Source organism: Crocodylus siamensis, chromosome 1, assembly GCF_052110815.1.
Source record: "Crocodylus siamensis isolate JL-2025a chromosome 1, ASM5211081v1, whole genome shotgun sequence".
NCBI classification, from domain to species: Eukaryota; Metazoa; Chordata; order Crocodylia; family Crocodylidae; genus Crocodylus; species Crocodylus siamensis.
This window is the reverse complement of record NC_143395.1, coordinates 275,642,334-275,663,750: the sequence shown is the minus strand read 5'-3', so window position 1 is coordinate 275,663,750 and position 21,417 is coordinate 275,642,334. Positions and strand designations below refer to the sequence as shown.

General features: G+C 40.0%; 1 protein-coding gene across 8 annotated transcripts in view; it reads right to left on the bottom strand.

The window, feature by feature from the left end:
- The window catches only part of CTPS2 (CTP synthase 2), a 139,137-nt gene that overhangs the window by 98,871 nt on the left and 18,849 nt on the right, over window positions 1-21,417 (bottom strand). For all 8 annotated transcript variants that reach the window (XM_090063116.1, XM_090063072.1, XM_090063065.1 and 5 more), the window contains 7 exons: window positions 16,779-16,949; window positions 15,952-16,052; window positions 13,320-13,436; window positions 12,066-12,149; window positions 8,018-8,098; window positions 6,617-6,768; window positions 5,561-5,693 (listed from right to left, as the gene is read on the bottom strand). In XM_090063116.1, the coding sequence (XP_089919242.1) occupies window positions 5,561-5,693; window positions 6,617-6,768; window positions 8,018-8,098; window positions 12,066-12,149; window positions 13,320-13,436; window positions 15,952-16,052; window positions 16,779-16,949 (839 nt within the window). The remainder of the gene's footprint in view (window positions 1-5,560; window positions 5,694-6,616; window positions 6,769-8,017; window positions 8,099-12,065; window positions 12,150-13,319; window positions 13,437-15,951; window positions 16,053-16,778; window positions 16,950-21,417) is intronic.

Genomic DNA, 21,417 nt, shown 5'->3' with positions numbered 1-21,417 from the left:
ACATGGCAGGGCCTAGGGCTGCTCTGGAGCCGCTGGGATCTTGCAGTGGGGCAGTTTGGTTGGGGCCAGGACAGAGCCACCATATGCAGCCTGCATGCTCCAGGCAGGGGCATGCATGCAGCAGATTGCAGCTCTGTCCCATCTTGGGCCCATGCTGTCATTGCTGAAAGGAACCAGAGCAGATCTGCAAGCTACTGCATGCGTGCCCCTGTCCAGAGCATGTAGACTGCAGACTGCAGCTGTGCCCTGGCCCTGACCAAGCTGCCCCTGCCACAAGTTCCCAGCAGCTCTGGAGCAGCTCCCTGCCCTGCCCTACCACATGGCCCACCAGTGCGGCTAGGGCCAGTCTCCATGAAAACCCCAGCCTTGCACTATCACAGCAGAGCTGTGGCTGGGGTCTCCATGGAAACCAGCCCTAGGTATGTGGGCAGGGACTGCTGGGAAACAGAGTCCGGCTGCCAACCAGATCTGCCATGTTGCCATCCCCTGGGTTAGCCCAATCTACTGAATACCTGCATATTCAGACCACAGTCCCCAGGCTGGAAATGCCCAGCCATCTGCCCAAGGTCCAGGGCTATGCTTTGCCTGCCCCCCAGCCCCCTCCCACAAACGCAACTCGTCTATTTTTAGCCCCACAATCCCCCCACCCACAGACACAAAGATGAAGTTATCTAAGGTCTGTTGGTTTTCTTTTTTCACAAGTATTATACAATACAAATAGAAGCCATTTTTATTGCACACATATAGTATTCCTTATTTGGTTAGACGGTTGAAAAGGGGAGCTAACTAATCATACAGTTAAAATTAATTCTGGTTTCACTGTCACATGCATTGAGTCAGTACATTTATAACTGTTTCAACAACATTTTAGGTTTCATTCCTCAAATATGTAGGGTATATGTTATGAATTGAGTAATTGCAATATTGTATTATAACTACTTTAGGACACAGGAGGCAGGAACACAAATGCTTAGCAGAAGCTCTAGAAATGAAATAGCTCTGGGAAAACTTTGCCACTAATTCTGAATTAGATCCTGCAAACACCCGCGCATGTGTTTACCTTTATTCACACAAGTAGCTCCACTGAAATCCCCGAGCTGATGGGTACATGTAAAGCTAAACATGTGCTTGCAGTATTGCGGCTCTTGCCATCTTTGTTCAAAGGGAATAAGACTTGTTTAAATACAACATGAAAAATAACCCCTATTCAAAAAAACCCAGCATAAGATATAAGCAATATCTAAAACACAAGGTTTTAGATGGGGTGTAAAAAAGATGTAGACTTAATCCTGGCCTGTTACATAGCTGGCCTCATATCAAATAAGATCCTTGAACCGCTGCATAAATAATTTATTTTCCAACCAATACAATGACTGCTATGAAGTCTCAAACTCTGCCAACACTCAGCAGACAGAATGTTTATAGTGAATAAGGGTTCTAGCACCATATGCCCCACAGTGATCAGGGTTATTCAGCAAGAGGACAGTGCCCACAAAAATTGAGCAAAGGAAGTGTATACAAGGAGCGTGAAATATTTGCAAAAAGAAACAGTTTGTGCTGTTGTATCTAAGTAGGGTCCTTTAGACTTGAATACTTACTTTTCTGATGATGATGATGACAATAAAACCTTTGATTTATGATAAATGAGAGTTTCGTCATTCCAGCAAAGCTTTGGAACCGGATCAGAGTAAGCACAAAGCTTGTATGTACTATGCATCAGAAATGAAAATGATCTTCTCTCAAGTGTCTGTTTCACTTACTAAGACTGCTCACTTAATCTCAGATCCTCTGCCAAATTAATCTGAGGGTGGAGATGGGAGGGGTACCTTGAGGCAACTGCTACTAAAACAATTCAAGTCAGTGGATCCTCAGTTAATGAGACTGTATCCCTCCGAGCAAAACAAGATGATAATTCCAAGCACATCAATTACTGTATGCTAAGCCTAATGCCAAAGGCAGTCATTGCTAATTTAACATCTTTTCCCAGATGAACACCTATATAGGATCATCGCAAAGTAGAGCTAGAAGGGACCTCACAAGGTCATCTAGTTCACTCCACTATAAAAGGCAGGATCGTCCCTTACTAAAGCATCCCAACCTGCTCTTGAAAGTTTCCAGGGATAGAGATTCCACAACTTCTCTTGGCAGGCTGTTCCAATGCAATTCCACCAAACTTGGTGTGATTCACCAATTTGCAAAGCATGCACTTAATCCCTCATCCAAGTAACTAATGAAGATGTTAAACAATATCAGACCCAAGACAGACTACACAGCATGGGACACCAGAGCAATCATAAAGCATACAATTTAAGTGCCACATGATTGCTCTGGTGTCCCAAATTGTCTAGTTCAAAATGGAACCCCAGGCCAGAAAATGCAAAGCAACAAGATGACTGGTAGCTAGAGAACAGCATGGAAGAGCAATTAAGAATAGGATGCAACTTTAAGGCAAATTACTGTATTGTATATCAGATGCTTAAAGAGAGCAGTCATCAGTGAGACTTGCTGGATTGATGCCCAACCTCTACATGAAAAATTGTGGCAATAGTTAGGGGTTCGGAGTTCAGTTCCTGGCCCTGTGAGTGACAGGCTCCAAACCTTTACTTCAGTTCTCATTTATAAACTAATAGTGTTTGTAAAGTGGTTTGAGATGCTCTGATGGATAGTGTTAGATCAGGACTAAGGTATTATCAGACTAGAGATAGGCCAAGGCAGCAAAAGGAAGGAAATGCTATACTGGATCAGACTAGCGGTCAGTCCAGTGAAATGCATCAGCAGCAGTAGAGAAAACACGATGTCCTAAAAAATTAGCTGCCTCCAAGGGCAGTTTCCTTCTACCTCTAATAGTCAAAAGGTAGCTTAAGCCCTACAGAACAATGAAATTAGAGTTTGGTTTTTCTTCGGTATTTACCATTATACCTCCTGATAATCCTGATAGCAAGATTCAAGAAAGAATAACATGCGACTAAGTTCTTAGCCTGAGATACATTTTGTAGCTATCAATTCAACACATTAATTCTGTAACACCTCAAAGACTTTCTTTTCATAGGGCCTGAATTTTTCACCATTTAATTTCACTGAACTTTGTCGTTTTTTTTTTAATAGTGATATAGAAAGAGCAGCTCTCAAACTAGTCACTATACTCTTCATTATTCTTTAAAACTTTATAAAATCTGCACTTATTTGTTTCTCTTCGAAGGCAAAGAGCTGCAAATTATTCATTCTCTCTTGATAACATTTCTCTTTCTAACTTTTTTTTTTTTTTTTTTTACAAGTACATATTCTCCTCATCCATCTCTGATCTCTCCCTAACTGGATCTCTCCCTAATCTTGCAAAAGGGGTTAGGAGAGAAGCAAAAGGTCAGCTGGCTGAACTGCTCCACCTGACTCAAAGCAGAAAGAATGCAGAAAAAAAAACAGAGGGATGATCAGCCCCACACCTTCCACCACTGAGTGCTGTCATTGTTTTCTATTCTTCCACAAGACAGCTAGCAACCCCTTAAAGCAGGCTGAAAGGATGCCAAATGAATCTTAATACAGTATGGTGAATCTTAAATCTGTTCCCACTGAAGTCAGTCAACCTCTAACACCATTATGATGAGAGACACATAAGACGGATGAGATTAGATAGGATCTTCAAGTAGTACCATCACCATCCTGTTTTTCTCCAGATGCTTAGCTTTTCTGTTCACCTTACATCTTTACTGACAACTTATTTACAAGGCTCCAAACCAAGTGCAACTCTCTTTTTCAAAATTAAAACAAAGATATTTCATCTTTTAAATTTTGAGCACAAAAATGTTTATTTGTTTGGGTACTTTGTAATTTTCAGATTCAAAATTGAACCATCTTCCACAATGGCATTTGATCCATTATGAGAATTTAGTCTCTTAACATCTCATGTTTATACTAAATTAGATCCTAATAGCTGCCTAATGCAGATACATAACTGTGTAATTCTTTATATCCAAACTGTTTAGTGAAAAAAAATCACTCTGATTTAAAAAAGAACTATACAACTTTAGTAGTAAGCTTGCAAATACTAAATTAAAAAAACAAAGTGCCTAGAGACAAGAAACAAAACAAGTAGTTCTTCCTTTCCATCGTGTACTTACATGCCACACAACTAATAACTGAACACTTCTCAGTCACATTATGCCACGTCTCTTCTTTCCTGATCTAGGAAGGATATAGGATCCAAGAATGATATAGGAGGACTATATTTGGCCTGTCCCTTTCACAAGTGAGGGGTGACTGAATCATACCTGTGTCTCATCCTCTCCTTTTTGCAACTGCTCTGAAGGAGCTTGCAATCCCAAGCACCCTAGAGAGTGCACTGGGACTGGGACTACCTGACCCACACTCAGACACCATCTCTTCCCCTTTTCTGCACCCCCACAAAGGCCACATGCAATCTAGCCTATGATCATTGCTCTGGACTATTTATCTGAAGTCACTTAGAAATCAAACACCTAAGTATTCCATACATTTCTGATACAGTATTTTCCTTTGGAGGGACAGATTACTAACATTTTGCTAAACCACAGGCTGTTGAAATTTCACCAATGTTCCTAAAATAATGTTCCTAACATTCCCACAGACCCTGAAATATACTCTTTCCAGACATAAGACTTGGCAATGGAAGCAGAAAGTTTCATGATAAAAATAGCTGCTATCACATTTTCAAATTCACTGAAACTTTCAACAACACACACAACACACACACACACACGTGTCAGAACTTGTCACAGGCTTAAACGATCCTTTAACTGAACACTTACTTTTCTGACGTACTTTAAAGTTAGGGCCAAATTCTGGTATCCTCACTCAAGCTGAGTAGCATCTTGCCCCATATATATAATCCCAATGGAAAAAATGTAACCACGTCAAAATAAAGTATTACTCAACATTAAGTAAAGGTATCTGGTTTGGGGGTTTCCCCCTCCCCTTTGGGCCAATTCTGTAAATATGTACTTCAAACTGTAATGCTAATATAACCAAGGGGAAAAAAGTCATAGGTCTTACCAAGACTAGGTGACTCATTAGGCTAAACTAGTTAAGGATGCCAGTTTCTGTAGCCAACAGCACACAAAGTATAAAGGCCAACGTCACATCTAACCACCTTTGACTTCCCAGCTTGTCATCTCGTCAATATCAATAAGCTCTACCAAATGCCTTTTGGTAGTAGGCATTTGCAGATGAAGAGTCTTTGCACAGCAGGTCCAACTGCAACACCGTTCTGCTACATTTCTGGACTTGTGGAGAAACCCACAGGCCAGGTGTCATGGTCCCATGTGCTGAATCAGGCCAGCACCTGGGATCAGTCTCAGGCACACAGGGTCAGTCCACAAGCAGGATCTGGCCCACTCGTCCAGCCTGCGCACCAGAAATGGTAAACATCTATGTTCCAAGATGAAACAACAACATTTTTCATTTGTACTCACCTGCATATAGAAGCCCTAAAGCAGATAAGCTTTAAAAATCACTCTGTCTAAGGTGACAGGAGCTAACTCATTGCAGGCTGCAGCATTCTGGAAAAGGAAAATGGACAGATGCTCACCATTAAATCCAATTTGTGATTTATTGCCAAAGCCGAATGTTCCAGAGCCTTGAAAACAGATGCATAGCAGTCACTTAGTTTCGTATATTTGCCAACCAGAGCTATGGAGCATACTTTCAGCAACCTTTCATATCTAGCAAAAGCAAGATTTTTAATTATTATGCCAATTTCTACAAAGAAAGCATTTGAACAAATGTTTCTGATTAAAAATAAGTTAACACAACATCCTGTTTAAAAAGGAAGCAGTCTACACATGGGGTGCTCAGCCCCCAGTACCTTGTCATCTAGCCTGCGGGGCTGCCCTTGGGCCCATGGGGAGCCTTGCAGGCTGTGGTTCTGCATGCTAGATCCAGTGTACAGAGCTGGGCAGAGGCAGCACACGGTCCCCAAAAGTCCAATCCCTGAGCATGGACCTGGGCAGAGGCAGTGCAGGGGCTGAGGACCCCAGTCCCCACACATGGAGGCCAGACAGAGACAATGCAAGGTCCTGGTGCCCTGATCCTGGCATACAGAGCCAGGCGGTGGCAGAATGGGCTCCCCAGAGCCCAGATCCTCACACATGGGACCAGATGGAAGTGATGCAGTGCCCAATTCCAGCGTGCAGAGCCTGGCACAATCCTGACATAAGTTGCCAAGAAAGGCAGCATGGGGTCCCAAGGCCACAAACCTAGAGTGCAGAGCTAGGTGGAGGTGATGCAGGGTCCCAGGGTTCCAATCTAACCATGCAGAGCCACACAAAGGCAGTGCAGGGTCCTGGGCCCCAATCCTAGCATGCAGGGCTGGGCAGGGGGCACTGCATGCCAGATCTGGTATGTGGGCCCAATCCTGGTGCAAGGGGTCGGATCTGGCTCACAGTCAGGCCCTGCACCACTCATTTGGCCTGCAGGGCCAAAATGTTAAGCATCATTGAGCTATACCACATCCTCAGCTGCTGTAAATCAGCACTGTCACATTGACTTCAATGGAGCTACATCATTTATCTATATAGGTCCGATGCAGAGTGTTTTACTTTTAATGATTTTAAAGCTTCTCTAAACATAATAGGCATTATGATACCTGTCAGCCATTCTCTTCCATTTGAAAAGAAGATCACTGGGTTGGTCATCAATTGGTAAGTTTAATCTCTGTTTAAAATACTTAATAATGCCTTGTTCCTCCAGCAGGATTGGCACTCGGTAAGTAGAAGAAACATCATGGATAAATATCACCTAATAAATAAATTGCAATTATGAAAAAAATATTTTCCTATGAAATGCAGACTAAGAAGAAAATAAATGCATGCCTGCTAACAGAAAGTGACAAATTTGGTATATTTGAGTCTCCTAAACAAATGAGACACTTGATTTATACAATTTTCAGAGGAATTCAAGGCAGGGTAGGACAAGAAGCCTACAGATTTTGAATCTATCATATTAAGTAACCCTTGATAGGGAATCTGTACAGGTGTAGCCATCAGTACAGAGACAGGTGATAATGTTAAAAGTGATCATAAGCAGAAGGACCAGAAGTGTCTGGGAGGTTTGTATTTGAAGGTCTGACTTTAGTCCAAGCTAAAACTTAGTGGGTTAGATACTGAATAGCTGCCATTTTACTGCCACAGGCAGCCAGTGGGGACTAAGCAAAGATTATGACCAGCCTATCCTTTATGGCCTCATTTGGGAGCATGAGGTGGTAGCAAGTGTATGCACAGCTCCAATGTTGTGTTCCAGGCTTGCACACCTACCATGAGACCCACACAGAACCATATTCAGAGACTTCTGGGGTATATATGAGCACCTATTACACTTGTTAAGATGAAGTCTTTTAGACGTTCAAAAATATTGAACAGCATTTGCATATTGATTTTGGCACATCAAAGAGTCATGACCTACTTGTTCCATATTAAAGATACAGTTATAGAATAGTTATTAATCCTTTACAAATAATTGATACATATTATAAGAATGTTAGGGATTTAGGTAGTATATTGTAGATGATTCCTGAAACAACAAGCTTTTTATATGCTGTAATTTCAAACAATCTAATTATTGGACTAAAATTTTGTGATAACTGATTAACTACATATTCAAAACTGGTTAATTAACTTATTATAAACTATTTATAACTTTATCTTTAAAAAAAGTAAGACCACATTTTCCAACATTATTAGTATATCAAAATGCCATTCATATGTAAGAGCTATCCAGTAGTTTAGAAATGTTTCTATTTTATATGTACTATTTTATTTTTCATTGTACATCGCTTATAATGTAATTAAAAAACAATGAATTATTGCAGCAGGATTTGAGACTGAAAACAAATGAAGATATGCAAGCAATATAAAACAAGAAAAATAAATATATTTATACAGTTACAAGATAACTATTATAGTTAATAACTATTTATTTATATAGTTAGCAGATAACTAAATAGTTATTTATCTGTATGTCAGTCCCAGACGGTCACTGAAATACAAACCTGTTCAGGTTCCACATGGCAAAACATGGAAATTTTTTCCTTCACTGCCATTTCTATAGGCTTTGCACTTCTGCAGACTATCTACGAAATACACACACAAATCACAAATGAGAGAAGGGAAAAATTAGAGTGGTAAATTCTTTTTAAGACAATACAAAGTCCTTAGCACCAATCATGTAGATCCTCCTCTCAATCAGTGGTTTTCAAACTGTGTTCCATGGAGCCCTGCAATAGGTCAACAAGGGTTCCACAAAGAGATTGGGGATAATGGCAAAACAGGCTGGGAGGTGGTGCACCACCACAGCTGGGCTTGGTCATCTGACTTTGCACAGATATTTGGGATAAAGATAGGAGTTCTGAAGAAGTAATAGGAAAGGGTTCCGTGACTTAAGGCAGTTTGAAAAAACACTGCTCTAAAATAATGGACTGGATGAATATTTCATATTGAGAACTCTGCAGCACACCATAACATAAATATCACATAATAAGGCAGAAAATACATCCAACCAACACTTCCACACTTTTCTTCACCCCCCCTTTTTTTTTTTATTCCCATAGCTGCTTCTGCTCATCTGCTGTCTCTCTTTCTCTGTCCTTGCCACTACTCTTATTTTCTCATCAGAAACCATTTAAGAATCCCATAAAATAATTAAGTAAAGTCAATCACTTTGTCTATTGTGCCTTTCCCTTGTTTATATATACACATTATATTTTCCAAGATCTGAACAGTAACTTTGTTTATCCTCTCTCTTCTCATAGGCACAAGCGTACTTCAAGGAATTACTGGTGTTGATTTACATCCCAAAGCAATAGAATATGAGTAGACAATAGACATTATTCCATGCAAGGAGAGGGACTTGACAACCAAGGCACAATTTTTCAAAATGCCATAACAGAGTTTCCTGGATGTGTAGATACTCTGCACACAAAAAGACATTTTTCAAAATTAGTCCTGTCTGGTTACGTGATCAACAGCTACAGACAGAAGGTTAATTTATTTTCTACATTACTCTGCACGACTGCAGGATACGAAAAAAACATTATTAGTCTAGTCTGCTTTCTTAGCATTCCGTACTCAATTTAATAGTCTTTTAAAAACTTATTTTTTAGAATAGGGAGAGGTGATTATCTTAACTGCATACAGAAATCAGTTGTACTCTTTGTGCACATACAATTCATTTCATGTAGTATATTACATTAGATTTAGATTTAACATTTTGAAATACTGTAATGGAGCATATTATGATAAATTAATTATTTAAAAAAAGACTTTAAATTACTAAATCACAACAATCAGAACCTACTTACCTGTCACTTCTTTAGAAAGCACATTTAGGTCCTTACATCACCATTATGATGAAAGGATTTTGATAACACTGGCTGCATACAGACATTTAAAAAAAAATAAGCAAAAAAATGCACTTTACCAGAACTTACATGTTAGCTTGACCCAGTTCCACAGCATCTGTATAGATTGGGTACTTCAGCAGGGCTTTTTGGGGCTTTTATCTCAAGCTGATTCAATCAGCTATTAGATAAAAGCACCAAAAAAGCCCCACTAAAGTGCCTGATCTATATAGACATTGGTCAAGCCAGGTCCAACAATGCCTCTTCTGGGTATGTGCTGGGCTCGGTGCAGGAGCACACTGAGTTTAAAGTAAAGCACCGTTTTGTTTGGGTTTTTTAACATCTGTAATAAGCCCGCATTCCAAAGGACCAGGCACACATTTTTATACAGTGAAAATTGAAAAATAAAGGACTAAAGCTAAGAAATGGATACCCAGAAACATCATAAATTTTACCTCTAATTACACACGTTATTGTTTTAAGTGATGGAAATGTCATGACAATGAAGGAACCTTACGGATGATCCATGGATTGTTTGACTTTATTACTTTTGTTGGCTTGATTTCAGTACCTAAGTATCTGTTTGGAATAGATTCTCTTAAATGAGAAATATCGGTTATTTTATTTACCCACACTAAAAATGTGTTGGTATGGTACTTACAGTTTTTTCTCCAGAATAATATTGTATAGGTAGTTCAGTAGAAAAACTATGAAATATTAGAGTATAAAAATATGAACATGGACTTTGATTAAAGGCTAATCAATATAGATTATTATTAAAGATATTTTTTTAATTTGCAGAGCACTTTTTAATTTCCAGACCAAGCAGTATTAATTTGAGCTAGAGTTAGGGTTAATGATGGCAATTAAATAAGTATTTATTTATTCCCAGAAACACCAATGTTTATTTATTATATGACCAGGTAAAATTCAGCATTATGACTTAACTACCTCCCATGCTGTCTGTATTTAAAGAATGCTTTTGTCATTTGGAACCAAAATCAGTTTTCCTTGATATTAGTTTGTTTTGTGCATCTTCGTTATTTTCCTTAGTATCTGTAAATAACGCTGTAGTGCTTTTACAATTCACTATGTTCAGTCTTACTAGAGTCCAATCTTTCAAGCAGTCTTCCAAGACAAATATTTTAAAATTGAAGTCATAATATTATAAACAGCTGATTGCAAAAACTTCCCCTTCTTATCAGGAACTATCAAAACATCTTCAACCTAATAATTATAGAACTGATATCAACTGCTTTTAGAAAGCATTGCTGCTCAATATGAGGCCTCTGATTTGAAAAAATTAAGGCAGTAGAATGGTCTCCTTTTGTTTATTGGATTTGGCCAAGAAAGTCAGCAAGGTGAACAAGCCTGCCAAGGTAAAATGCTGATAGGCGCTCCACAGAATTAATGTTCATCCTTTCCTAAACACTCCAAGGGAATTCTTTTAAGGAAAGAAGTGAAGAGCCAAGCCTTCAAAGTGCTGACAGTTACATTCTAATTCTGCATATTCATTAGTGTAATTACTTAGCAACCAGAGACAGAAACAAAATTCAGTGGCTTTCTTCTACCTACTAAATCACACTTAATTGGTATCCGAAACATAACGATGAAAGGAATTTTTTGTAAAGGTACCTGTTACTAATGGTGCACTAGATACCTTGTTAGTTAAGTACCATGTAATTTAGCTCCATTTTCTAACTTGGAGTGTAGTTTTCTGATCTCTGTGCTTTTTTTTTCAGGTTACTTCTTGGAATTGTTGGGGAAAGAGAAATTTATTTTTAAAAAATTGGCAGAACACAATATTTAAAAAAATTTTTTACATTTTCCCCTTCACAAAACAACCAACCAACCAACCAACCAACCAGGATTGAGCCCTTAGTGACTGCAAGGTGCCAGGACCTCCTGGGATGAACTGAGCATCCTTCATTCCCCAGGTTGTTAAGGAAGATGAAGGTCTTAAAGGAATACCTAGTATCGTGTAGACTCGGACCTTTAAGTTTGCACCGTGCTTTGCCATGAGACAGAGCAAATGACAGTACAATGCTGTGCTAGTGCTGGACCATATTAGGAATCAGACTGATTTAAGCTGGGTCTATATTGTAACTGAGAAGCACAATTATTGCTAACCTCAAAGTGAAACAGAGTTTCAGCCAGGGCTGCAAGTGCACACAAACCTACTTGCCTGCCTAGGACCCTGCATACATTCAGCAACTGAAGCCCGTGCCACGCTGACTTCAGGGCTATCAGTATCTGATCTAGCCAGAATAAAGATAGCTTTGGAGCATTCCTCATGCTGCAGTCCACCTCCCAAGTGTGGTGCTGAAGGTTTCAGAGAGTTTGAGTCTGCCTCCAAGATTTCTCTGCTCCAGAGAAAGAGAACCCTGCCTAAACCTTAACTGGTTTATTTTAAAGCGACTCACTAAAATTTTGCTATAAGACTCTGTAAAGGGAACTGCATGGATACAAAGGACATTGTATGGACACAGCACCATGACAAGTGAGTGGTTATCCTATATTAACACATGGTAATCTAGTTTAATATCTTGGGATTACAGCATGCTATGAGAGTATATATGTCCCTTTTTACCCTTTTCTCTCAAGGTAAAAAGTACTGAAGTCTGTGTCTTAAATATTTTTCATACCCTGGTAGTCAAGATGACCTACAAATGGAGATTTTATCATAGCTTTATAAACTCACCAGATCTGGAGACAAGCCTAGGCCCCTCAGTGCTCGAACACTGTTCTGTGTAGGTTTTGTTTTCTGCTCCCCAGTGGCATTTGGCTGAAAAGATACATTTTAAAGGCTCCAATTGTAGCTAGGTTCTACAGTTAGAACAATTACAGTTAAAAAAAAATATCAGTGTAAGTTAGAGTATTCAGAGAGAGAGGAAAAACCTGCTTGAAAATAGAACCAACAAAAAGGTCAGCAACCTACGGCCTGTAATAGGCCAAAAGGTCTTTGCTGTGGGCTGGAGCCAGCAAAGAGGTTTAATCCAACATGGGAGATCTGTCTCACAGAGCTGCACCACGCTGCCCCTCCACTTGGGAGCACTCCCTCCCGCTGCAGTGCGCTGATCCTCAGCATCTGAACTTAGCCTTAGTGTAGAAGGGTTGGGAATCTGGCAGCTGGCTATCCAGCCCACAGCAATGGCCAGGTTGTGAGCTCCAGCCAGCACTAGCAAAAGATTGCCAACTCCTGCCATAATACAGTGGTAAGGAAGAACAGTAATACAATAATTTCAATATAATAATAATGCTGTGAAGTTTCTAATCATATGGCTTTAATTCAGGCCAGGTTTTAGAGAAGTACTTTTATGCAATGGAATCAAAACTGAGAGAGAAGTACAAGGCTATGCCTTTGAAATCAGCTGGAAATCCTTATGAAGTCACCAAGCCTTCAAATGTCTTCTACAGGTTACTGGAACGTATTAACCTATTCTGTATTCATACATACACATTCAATTTACATTGGGTAAATGGTTTGTGCAATTTTGGATAGAATACATTCCTTTCCTTCTTACATGGAAGAACTGTAACAAATTGTGCGATTATACCACCTACAAATACTTACAATATTAAAACAATGCCTTTTACTGCAACAATGTTTGTAGTAAAAGTTTAAGTTGACTGGAATAAATACATTTCAGGATTATAAAATAGATGTGTGTAATCTAACTGCTGTGAGAGCATTATTATTCTTTCCTCACATGACCTGGAAGGTAAATAATTGGCACTGTTTTACTCTACACTGGATGAAATTCTGACTCAGATAATCTGAGGAAAACCTCCCGTTTACTTCAGTGAGGCTAAGGTGTCACTTACTTTTTCTTTAAGCTTTAAAAGATGCTAAATCCTCCTGCTACTTTCTCCAGAAAGTTCCCACTTTATATAGAATACAGTATGAAGCAAAACTTTAGAGACAATAAAATTTATATTCATCTTGAGTATTTACCTGTGGTACCAAGCTCACATGGATATTGCAGAAACGTTCTCTTTTCACCTTAAACTGAAACTGTCTAAATGCTTCAACAAATGGCATGCCTTCAATGTCTCCAATAGTTCCACCCAGCTGGAAAATAAGTCCTAGAACTGTTAGAGTGGTGGTAAATTACCAAAAGAAATGAAAAGAAAAATTCCAACTCTATGGTCAGCCTTGAAAATAACTACTCATCCTAGCTGCACTGCATACAAGAGGTAGAGTGAATGAAATATGCTTCTGCAGACACACACTGTGAAGAACCCTGAAATCTTTCAATAAATAAAACTTTATTCATTTTCAATTAACACCAAATACTCTAAATAACTTGAGAAGGAGCCTACAACACACCTTCATTTTCATTAACGTTCCAAGTGCATAATTTTTCCACATGAAGAGGTTTGGTGCCCCTAAATAATACATGCTTTACAAATATAATTTGCAGCATCTCAGAATGTTATCGAATTAAGTAGTATGAAATATATTTTAAAAGAATTATGGTAAAGTCAAATTAAAAAAAAAACAAGCCTGTAGTTTTCTCCTTGCTAAATTAACAACTGAGGCCAATGTGAGAAAGGGACCTGAAAATATCACAATCTCTACAGTACAATAAAATACAACTTGGTATAAAAGTAATTAGAAACATCTTATACCAAAAGCAAGAAATAAATAAAAAAAATAGCTACATTTACAAATGCACTTATTCAGAAAGAACTGTAACAGGAACGCTGGGCTTATTAAACAATCTTCTGACACAGTTCTATGAAGCAAAGTTATTTGTGAACCTAGTCTGATGTGCCCTCATGTGGTGTCCGTTAGCACTGCTCATTTTTTTCAGCTAAAGTGTAAAAAACACTATACAACTTTGTTTTTATTCAATTCATATACACTACACCTATGTATTACAACAATTTGCAATGGAAAACATTACACCCAAATGCCCTGAAGAATTGTATTTTTCATAAACACAGTAAACCAATACTTCAGGTTAATACTATTAATTAATACTTTTTGTTTCTCTAAGGTCTGTGTGCAAGTTAAGTGTGCATGAATCCGAGTCCTAAAATGCTCTTTACTTCTCCTAAGTTACTCTTGTGAAAGCAACATACCTTAGGCTTCGGACATAAGGTAGGGCAGGGTGGCATCTTAAAGGCTAACTCATTCAGAAAGGTGTAAGCTTTTGTAGGCAACAGTTTACTTTGTCAGATGATATGAAAGACTAACACAGATAACTACCTCCTAGACTTCAGAGAGATAATACAGATGTAACTCTATTGCTATTCAAAACAATCAATGTCATATAGGAAGAAATAATCAGCAAAGATAAACTTCCCACTTTGAGACTGAGATACTGTGGGCCAAACAAAGATGAAAAGTTGGTCACAGCTGGACAGAGAAAGGCACAGAAATTTCCACTGGTCTATTTGCTAGAAGCAGGTAGGCAATTAATATGGATTTTTGAGCTTTCATTTGCAGGCAGATCTCTAACATGAGGCAACCACTGGTACTCTGACATCTAAAAAGATAATACGTCTTCTTTATAGAAGTATTTTTTGTCATTTACTAATAAACTGATTAGTTTAGCCTGGCTATGTGGAGTTAGGAGTATTTTCAGGATTGATCCTTGAGTGCATTTAACATGTTGACCCTTGGCTAATATAACAACTTAATCTGTAGCTTAAATAGGAATTCTGGTTTTGATGCTGGAATTAGTAAGCAAGTTTCTATGACCTGTTTCACATAGCCAGAGTGGATACTTCTCTCGTGTCATTAGTATAAATACTCTTTCATTAAATCCCCAACCACAGTTTCTTCAAAATCACCAATGGAGGTAATAACAATATTTAGCACTAATATAGTGTTTTGCATCCCTATATCTCAAAGTGTTTTAATGAAAGAGTGCTTTTCATTCCCACTTTCCAGGAAACAATAGACTGTGACCACTCCACGTTCACAAAGCAATTCACAGCACAACAGTAGCCGTATCTTTGGAGCCAAATTCCTGTACTCCAACTACTGAACTTTGCTAGATCTAAAAAATAAGTTAAGAAGCTTATCTTGACCTCTGAAGTGGTTCAAGATGTTCCTTAAAGTCTGATTATGAACAGCATGGAAGGAAACTACAAGCTAGGATCTGAAGAGTTTTTCTACTGTGTCATGATTTTTCAAAACATTTGGGAAATAAAGTACCATCCCTAAATATATTAAATTAATCATATCTGACTAGAAATCATTTGCTCTAGCTTGTGTAAACAGGGTGAAAACAGATACTTCTAAATATATCTACACTGATGGGCTGCTACAGTCTTATGGAAGAATCACCTCTTAACAGAGGCAATCCAAAGTTTTACTAAATGTCAGTGTTCCCTACAGTCATATTATTATAAGTTGCAGTGGTAAACCTACACCTACTATACTCATAATTAACAACACAGGTCATACAATACTTGTGTCTCTGTCTTGCTGCTATCCATATAAACTTTAGTGTGGTTCACAATGAATCAGATACCGAGATAGCACAATGGAGGAAAAGCTAGCTCCACCTATTCATCATACAGTAACAAATATTAAATGGATAGATATTGGCAGAGATCATTTCCATACTTGCCTCAATAACACATATTTGTGGCTCTTTCTTGTCATCATCCACAGGAACCTTTGCCTGATTCATCACCCATTCCTGAACAGCATCAGTAATATGTGGAACAACTGCAAAGTAAATCAAATTGATTAAGGCAAATACTTCCTGCTTTAGGATCATACTGGACTCTCCACCTACAGAAGGGAGAAAAACCCACTGGTAGCTGAGCATGTGGACTCTAAAGGGGAAGTAGTAGCACTATGGCACATTCCTACTTTCTTTGAGCCTGCAGAAGTCCTTCCAGAGGGCCAAAGTATGGCCACATCTCATTGACAAGAAAGAATGGGTGAGACAGGGTAGCAATCATCAGCAGTTCCACATGGCATGCTCCCCACTGAAGCCTGAACAGACGAGCATGCCAGCACTTCTAATTCAAATAACTGTGCATGCAATTTTAAAAGGTTTTAAATAATTGTGAATGAACTGAAATTTGTTCTTTGCAAACATATGGGCAAGTAAAATTTGCTTACTAGAATGCGTGCAGGGAGAAAACCCTTCCTGGACCACCTAAAAGACACAATGGTGGGATCCAGCAGAAGATGAGGTAGGGTCAGCACAATTTCTTAGATAGTCAATTTCTTAGATGGTCCAACTTAACATTTTCAGCAGTCCAAATCATCCACAACATATCATACTCCCAGGAAAACAGTTTAAGTGAGCATTTAATTCACCTGAATCTAATCAGACAAAAACCTGAATGACTGTGTTTTGTGGAAAGGGCTGTATATTAGCAAGAGAAGTATTTTAATGAAACCTACAGTAAATATGCATGAATTTAAACTTTAAAAAAGCACCTTGAACTGTTTTTCCTAGGTAATCACCATGTCTTTCTTTATTGATTACATGCTGGTAGATCTTTCCAGTGGTGATGTTGTTATCTTTATAGAGATTAATGTCCAAGAATCTTTCATAATTTCCCAAGTCTAAGTCAACTTCTCCACCATCATTTAGTACAAAGACTTCACCTGGAAAAAAAAATGAAAGAGTTTAAAACTGCACAGAGTCTTCCTTTTAAATTAACATATAGGAAAGAAATTAAACCTTATTAACTAGATGGAACAACACTGCAAACATAACAAGTATACATTTTTGTATTAAAGTTAACATATAAATAAGTTTAAAAGTCAAACGGTATGTTATATCAATATAGAGTGTGTTACAAATAAGACCATCTGTGCAAATGAAGTGCTACTGATGGGGTATAATGTTTTCTTTCTAGGCAAAAAATGTGTACTTTTTAAAATAACAAATGTTTTTGAGAATGAATTAGAAAAGTTATACCATACTGAAGATATATCAAGTAATTTAAAATGCTTACTGGATATGGTTTCAGCAATATGTTACAATACTTTATTGGGAAAACAAAGCAGTTTCTAGACATAATGAATTAGTTCTAAATGCTACATTGATATATGACAGCTGAAGACTGTGGATATGTATCTATAAATTATAGTAGATTTTTATGAAAGTATATTTTTTGCCTTGCTTAACTCAGCCACTAGTCAGTATTATGCCTGTGTCCTTACTTGAATATTTTCCTTCTCTTCAATCCACCTAACTTCAAACCCAAATCCCTTTCTAACATTTCCTCCCTACACAGAAGTGATATTTAAAATCATAACAGATATGACTCATTTGTTGCTGAGCTAAGTTATACTTACTTATTTTAATCTTTCCTCCTAACCAGTTCTTAAACCGCCTTTATATTTTGTTAATTAAATTCCCTCCAATATGTGTTGTGGCTCCCAGAACTAAATGAGCAGATCAAAACTTGTCCTGTTTCATACGTGAAACCCCCTTACCTTTGATTTCCAATGCTAAGTACAGTCTCGCTAGTCTATACTAAAGAGTCCTTATTACATGATGTAGGAGGTCTGCACGAACAGCCTAAAATTTCATTGGCCATTTTTTTTTGTTGCAATACCACCTTGAAAGCTCATATTTAACTATACATACAGCATTGCTCCTCCTTCTTCCCTAAATATCAGTTTCAGATTTATTTCTTGCATATATAATAATTTACCTTTCCAAGTAGAATCTCATGGTCTCACTTCAAAGCTCTCTTATCCCCCGTAATACCTCTTTCATATCACCTATAAATATGATTTATTCTGACACTCTGATTAATTAGATTATTTAATTTGATATATCATTCATTAGTAATGGTGTTAAATAAAACCACCTCTCACAAATTCTTGAAGCAGCTCAATAGACACCTCTTCTAATTTATTATGCCACCACATAAAGTGTTATTTCCTTTGTTATCTGCAGACAACCTGGTTTTCTCTGCTAAAAATAGCAAGTTCTCTAATTTACAAAAAAACCCCCTGCAAATTCTCCAACTGAAAACCCCAAATCAAAGATTAAAATGAAAGGCCACACACACACACACACACACAAATATACATACACATATCTCTATATCTATATCTATCTATATAGATAGATAGCTAGATAGATATATCTGTATATAGATAGATATATATAGGTAACAGTTGAACACAGTGTTTTATTGATACATATTTACAATTTTAAAGTAGTTTGGAAGCCTACTACTGCCTCAATCACTATAATAAAATACATTCTAAATACCTAAAATCAGATGCCAAAATATATAAGTTTTTCATCACGGAAAATCAGAGCTCCTGTTGAGACCACTCTGTACACACCACAGAATTATGTGCAGAAAAAATTAAAATTATGCACAGAAAAATTCAAAATTATGTACAGAATAAATCTAAATTATACAAAATTAATTACCTTATTATGGTTGAGGGGTGGGTGTGGGATGTGTGTGGCGGGGATTTGTGAAGGAGTGGGGTGTGTGGATATGTGTGTGGGGTTTATGGAGGTGTATAGGGTTTGTGTGTGGGTGTGGTGGGTGGGATTTGTGCAGAGGTGTGCGTATGGGAGTATGTGGAGTTTGTGAGTGGATGTGGGAGTTTGTGAGGGGGCTGTGAAGGGGTGTGGAGAATGTAGGTATGGGAGTATGTGGGGTTTGTAGGCAGGTGTAGGGTTTGTGGGGAGGTTGTGAAGGGATGGGGTGTTGGGGCGGCATGTGGAGGGCTATGGGTATGGGGTGGTGTTGGTACGGGAGTATGTGGGGTTTGTGGGGGTGGTGTGAAGGGGGAGGGTATTTGTGGTGCACAGCCTCTGCCACCAGTGGCTCAGCAGCAGCAGGCAGTGGGCCCTAGGGGTGCTCATGGCCATGGCAGGCAGAGCCACCGGCAGTGCATGTCTCTGGCTGAGTCCCAGGGCTTTCACATGCCCAGCTCGCTGACACAAGCCTTCACACCAGACCAGGCTGGCTCCATGGCAGCAGGTGGGGCTTGTGGCACTGCAGGTAGGAGCCGTGCGCCATCACGCTGTGTGGGCTCTGTGCTTCCATGTGTGGCTTCCCACTGGAGTGCTGGAAGCTCTCTGTGGAGGCACGGAACCAGCTGGCCCAGCCCTATGGAGAGTGGGCTTGGAGCAGCACGCCATCAGGCTGGGTGGGCTCCATGTCTCAACATGGGGCTTCCAGCACTCCAGCAAGAAGCCACACATGGAGGCAAGCACAAGCCCATCCAGAGTGATGGTGCGCCACTCCGTGCCTCCATGTGTGGCTTCCCACCAGCCCAATGGCACGTGGCTCCCAGTCCATCCACCATCAGCCTGGGCTGGCCCTCCACATGGGGCTTCCCATTGACACCTCCCCGCTCCCTCAGCCCCTGCCCATAAAGCCCTGCCCTGCCTCCCACCTTCTCCACCGCCTCTTCCCACAGCACCCAATGCCCCCAACTCTGGCCATCACCCTCACCCACCCTAGAAGCTGTGCCAGTGTTCCCCATCCCTGACCTGCAGCTTCCCACCCCCACAGCTGGTCCCCAGCCTCCTGCAAGCCCCACCTACCTCAAAAGGCTCCAGGAGGGAAAGTGTGCCTGAGCCAAGCCCTGGCCGATTGAGTCTCAGGTCCCCTACTTCCCTCTTTCCCTTGGGACAGGGCTTAGGGTTTCCGGCCCTTTTTGCAAGAAGCTCTTGCAGGCTGCAACTCTGCCAACCTGGAAAGAGCTCTTTGCAAAAGTGGAAAATCCACAGGTATCTCCATTAAAATGAATATCCACTTTTTTCTCTGTTAAAAGGGAACATTGGTAGGTTTTTCAGTTTTTCCATGGGAAAAATAAAACCTGGATCCCTGGTTATCTGTCTCTCACCTCATTCTCATTAAGAAATTGGAGGGCTGTAGTGCAGACACCCACATAGTCAAATGGGTCGCCAACTGCCTGGAGGGCTGCACCGAGAGGGTGGTAGTGGATGGGTCCTTCTCAACCTGGAAGAACGTGGGCAGTGGGGTTCCGCAGGGCTCAGTCCTTGAGCCCGCACTGTTCAACATCTTCATCAATGATTTGGACGAGGAGGTAAAACGCACCCTGTTCAAATTTGCTGATGACACTAAGCTGTGGGGGGACATGGGCACACTGGAAAGATGCAACAGGCTACAATCAGACCTAGACAGGTTACAAGGGTGGGCGGACGAGAATATGATGGGTTTCAACACAGACAAGTGCAAGGTGATACACCTCGGGAGGAACAACCAGCACCATACCTACAGGTTAGGGAACTCCCCTCTTGCACAGAGGTGGAATAGGATCTGGGGGTCATCACTGACTCCAAGATGAACATGGGCCAGCAGCATGGGGATGCAGTCAGGAAGACCAACCGCACCTTGTCATGCATCCATAGATGCATCTCAAGCAGGTCCAAAGAGGTGATCCTCCCCCTCTATGCAGCACTGGTCAGGCCGCAGTTGGACTACTGCGTCCAGTTCTGGGCGCCGCACTTCAAGAGGGATGTCGACAGCATGGAGAGGGTCCAGAGGAGGGCCACTCGCATGATCAGGGGGCAGCAGGACAGGCCCTATGAGGAAAGGCTAAGGGACCTGAACCTGTTCAGCCTCCACAAGAGAAGGCTGAGGGGGGATCTTGTGGCCTGTTATAACTAGTCAGGGGGGACCAGCAGGCATTGGGGGAGTCACTGTTTCCCTGAGCACTGCCAGGAGTGACCAGGAATAATGGTCACAAGCTGGCAGAGGGTAGGTTTAGGTTAGATATCAGGAGGCGCTACTTCACAGTCAAGGCGGCTAGGGTCTGGAACCAACTTCCAAGAGAAGTGGTGCAGGCTTCTACCCTGGGGGTGTTTAAGAGGAAGTTAGATGCACATCTTGCTGGGGTCGTTTGACCCCAGTATTCTTTCCTGCCATGGCAGGGGGTCGGACTAGATGATCTGCTCAGGTCCCTTCTGACCCTAGAAACTATGAAACTATGGGTGACTGTATTTGTATGGAACTATATGGACATGGAAATGTGACTTTTCTAAGTAAGATTTGTAAAGCATTTGCTATAGTGTTCTATAAATCAAACTAGGCCAAAGATAATGTGCAATGAATAACAAGAA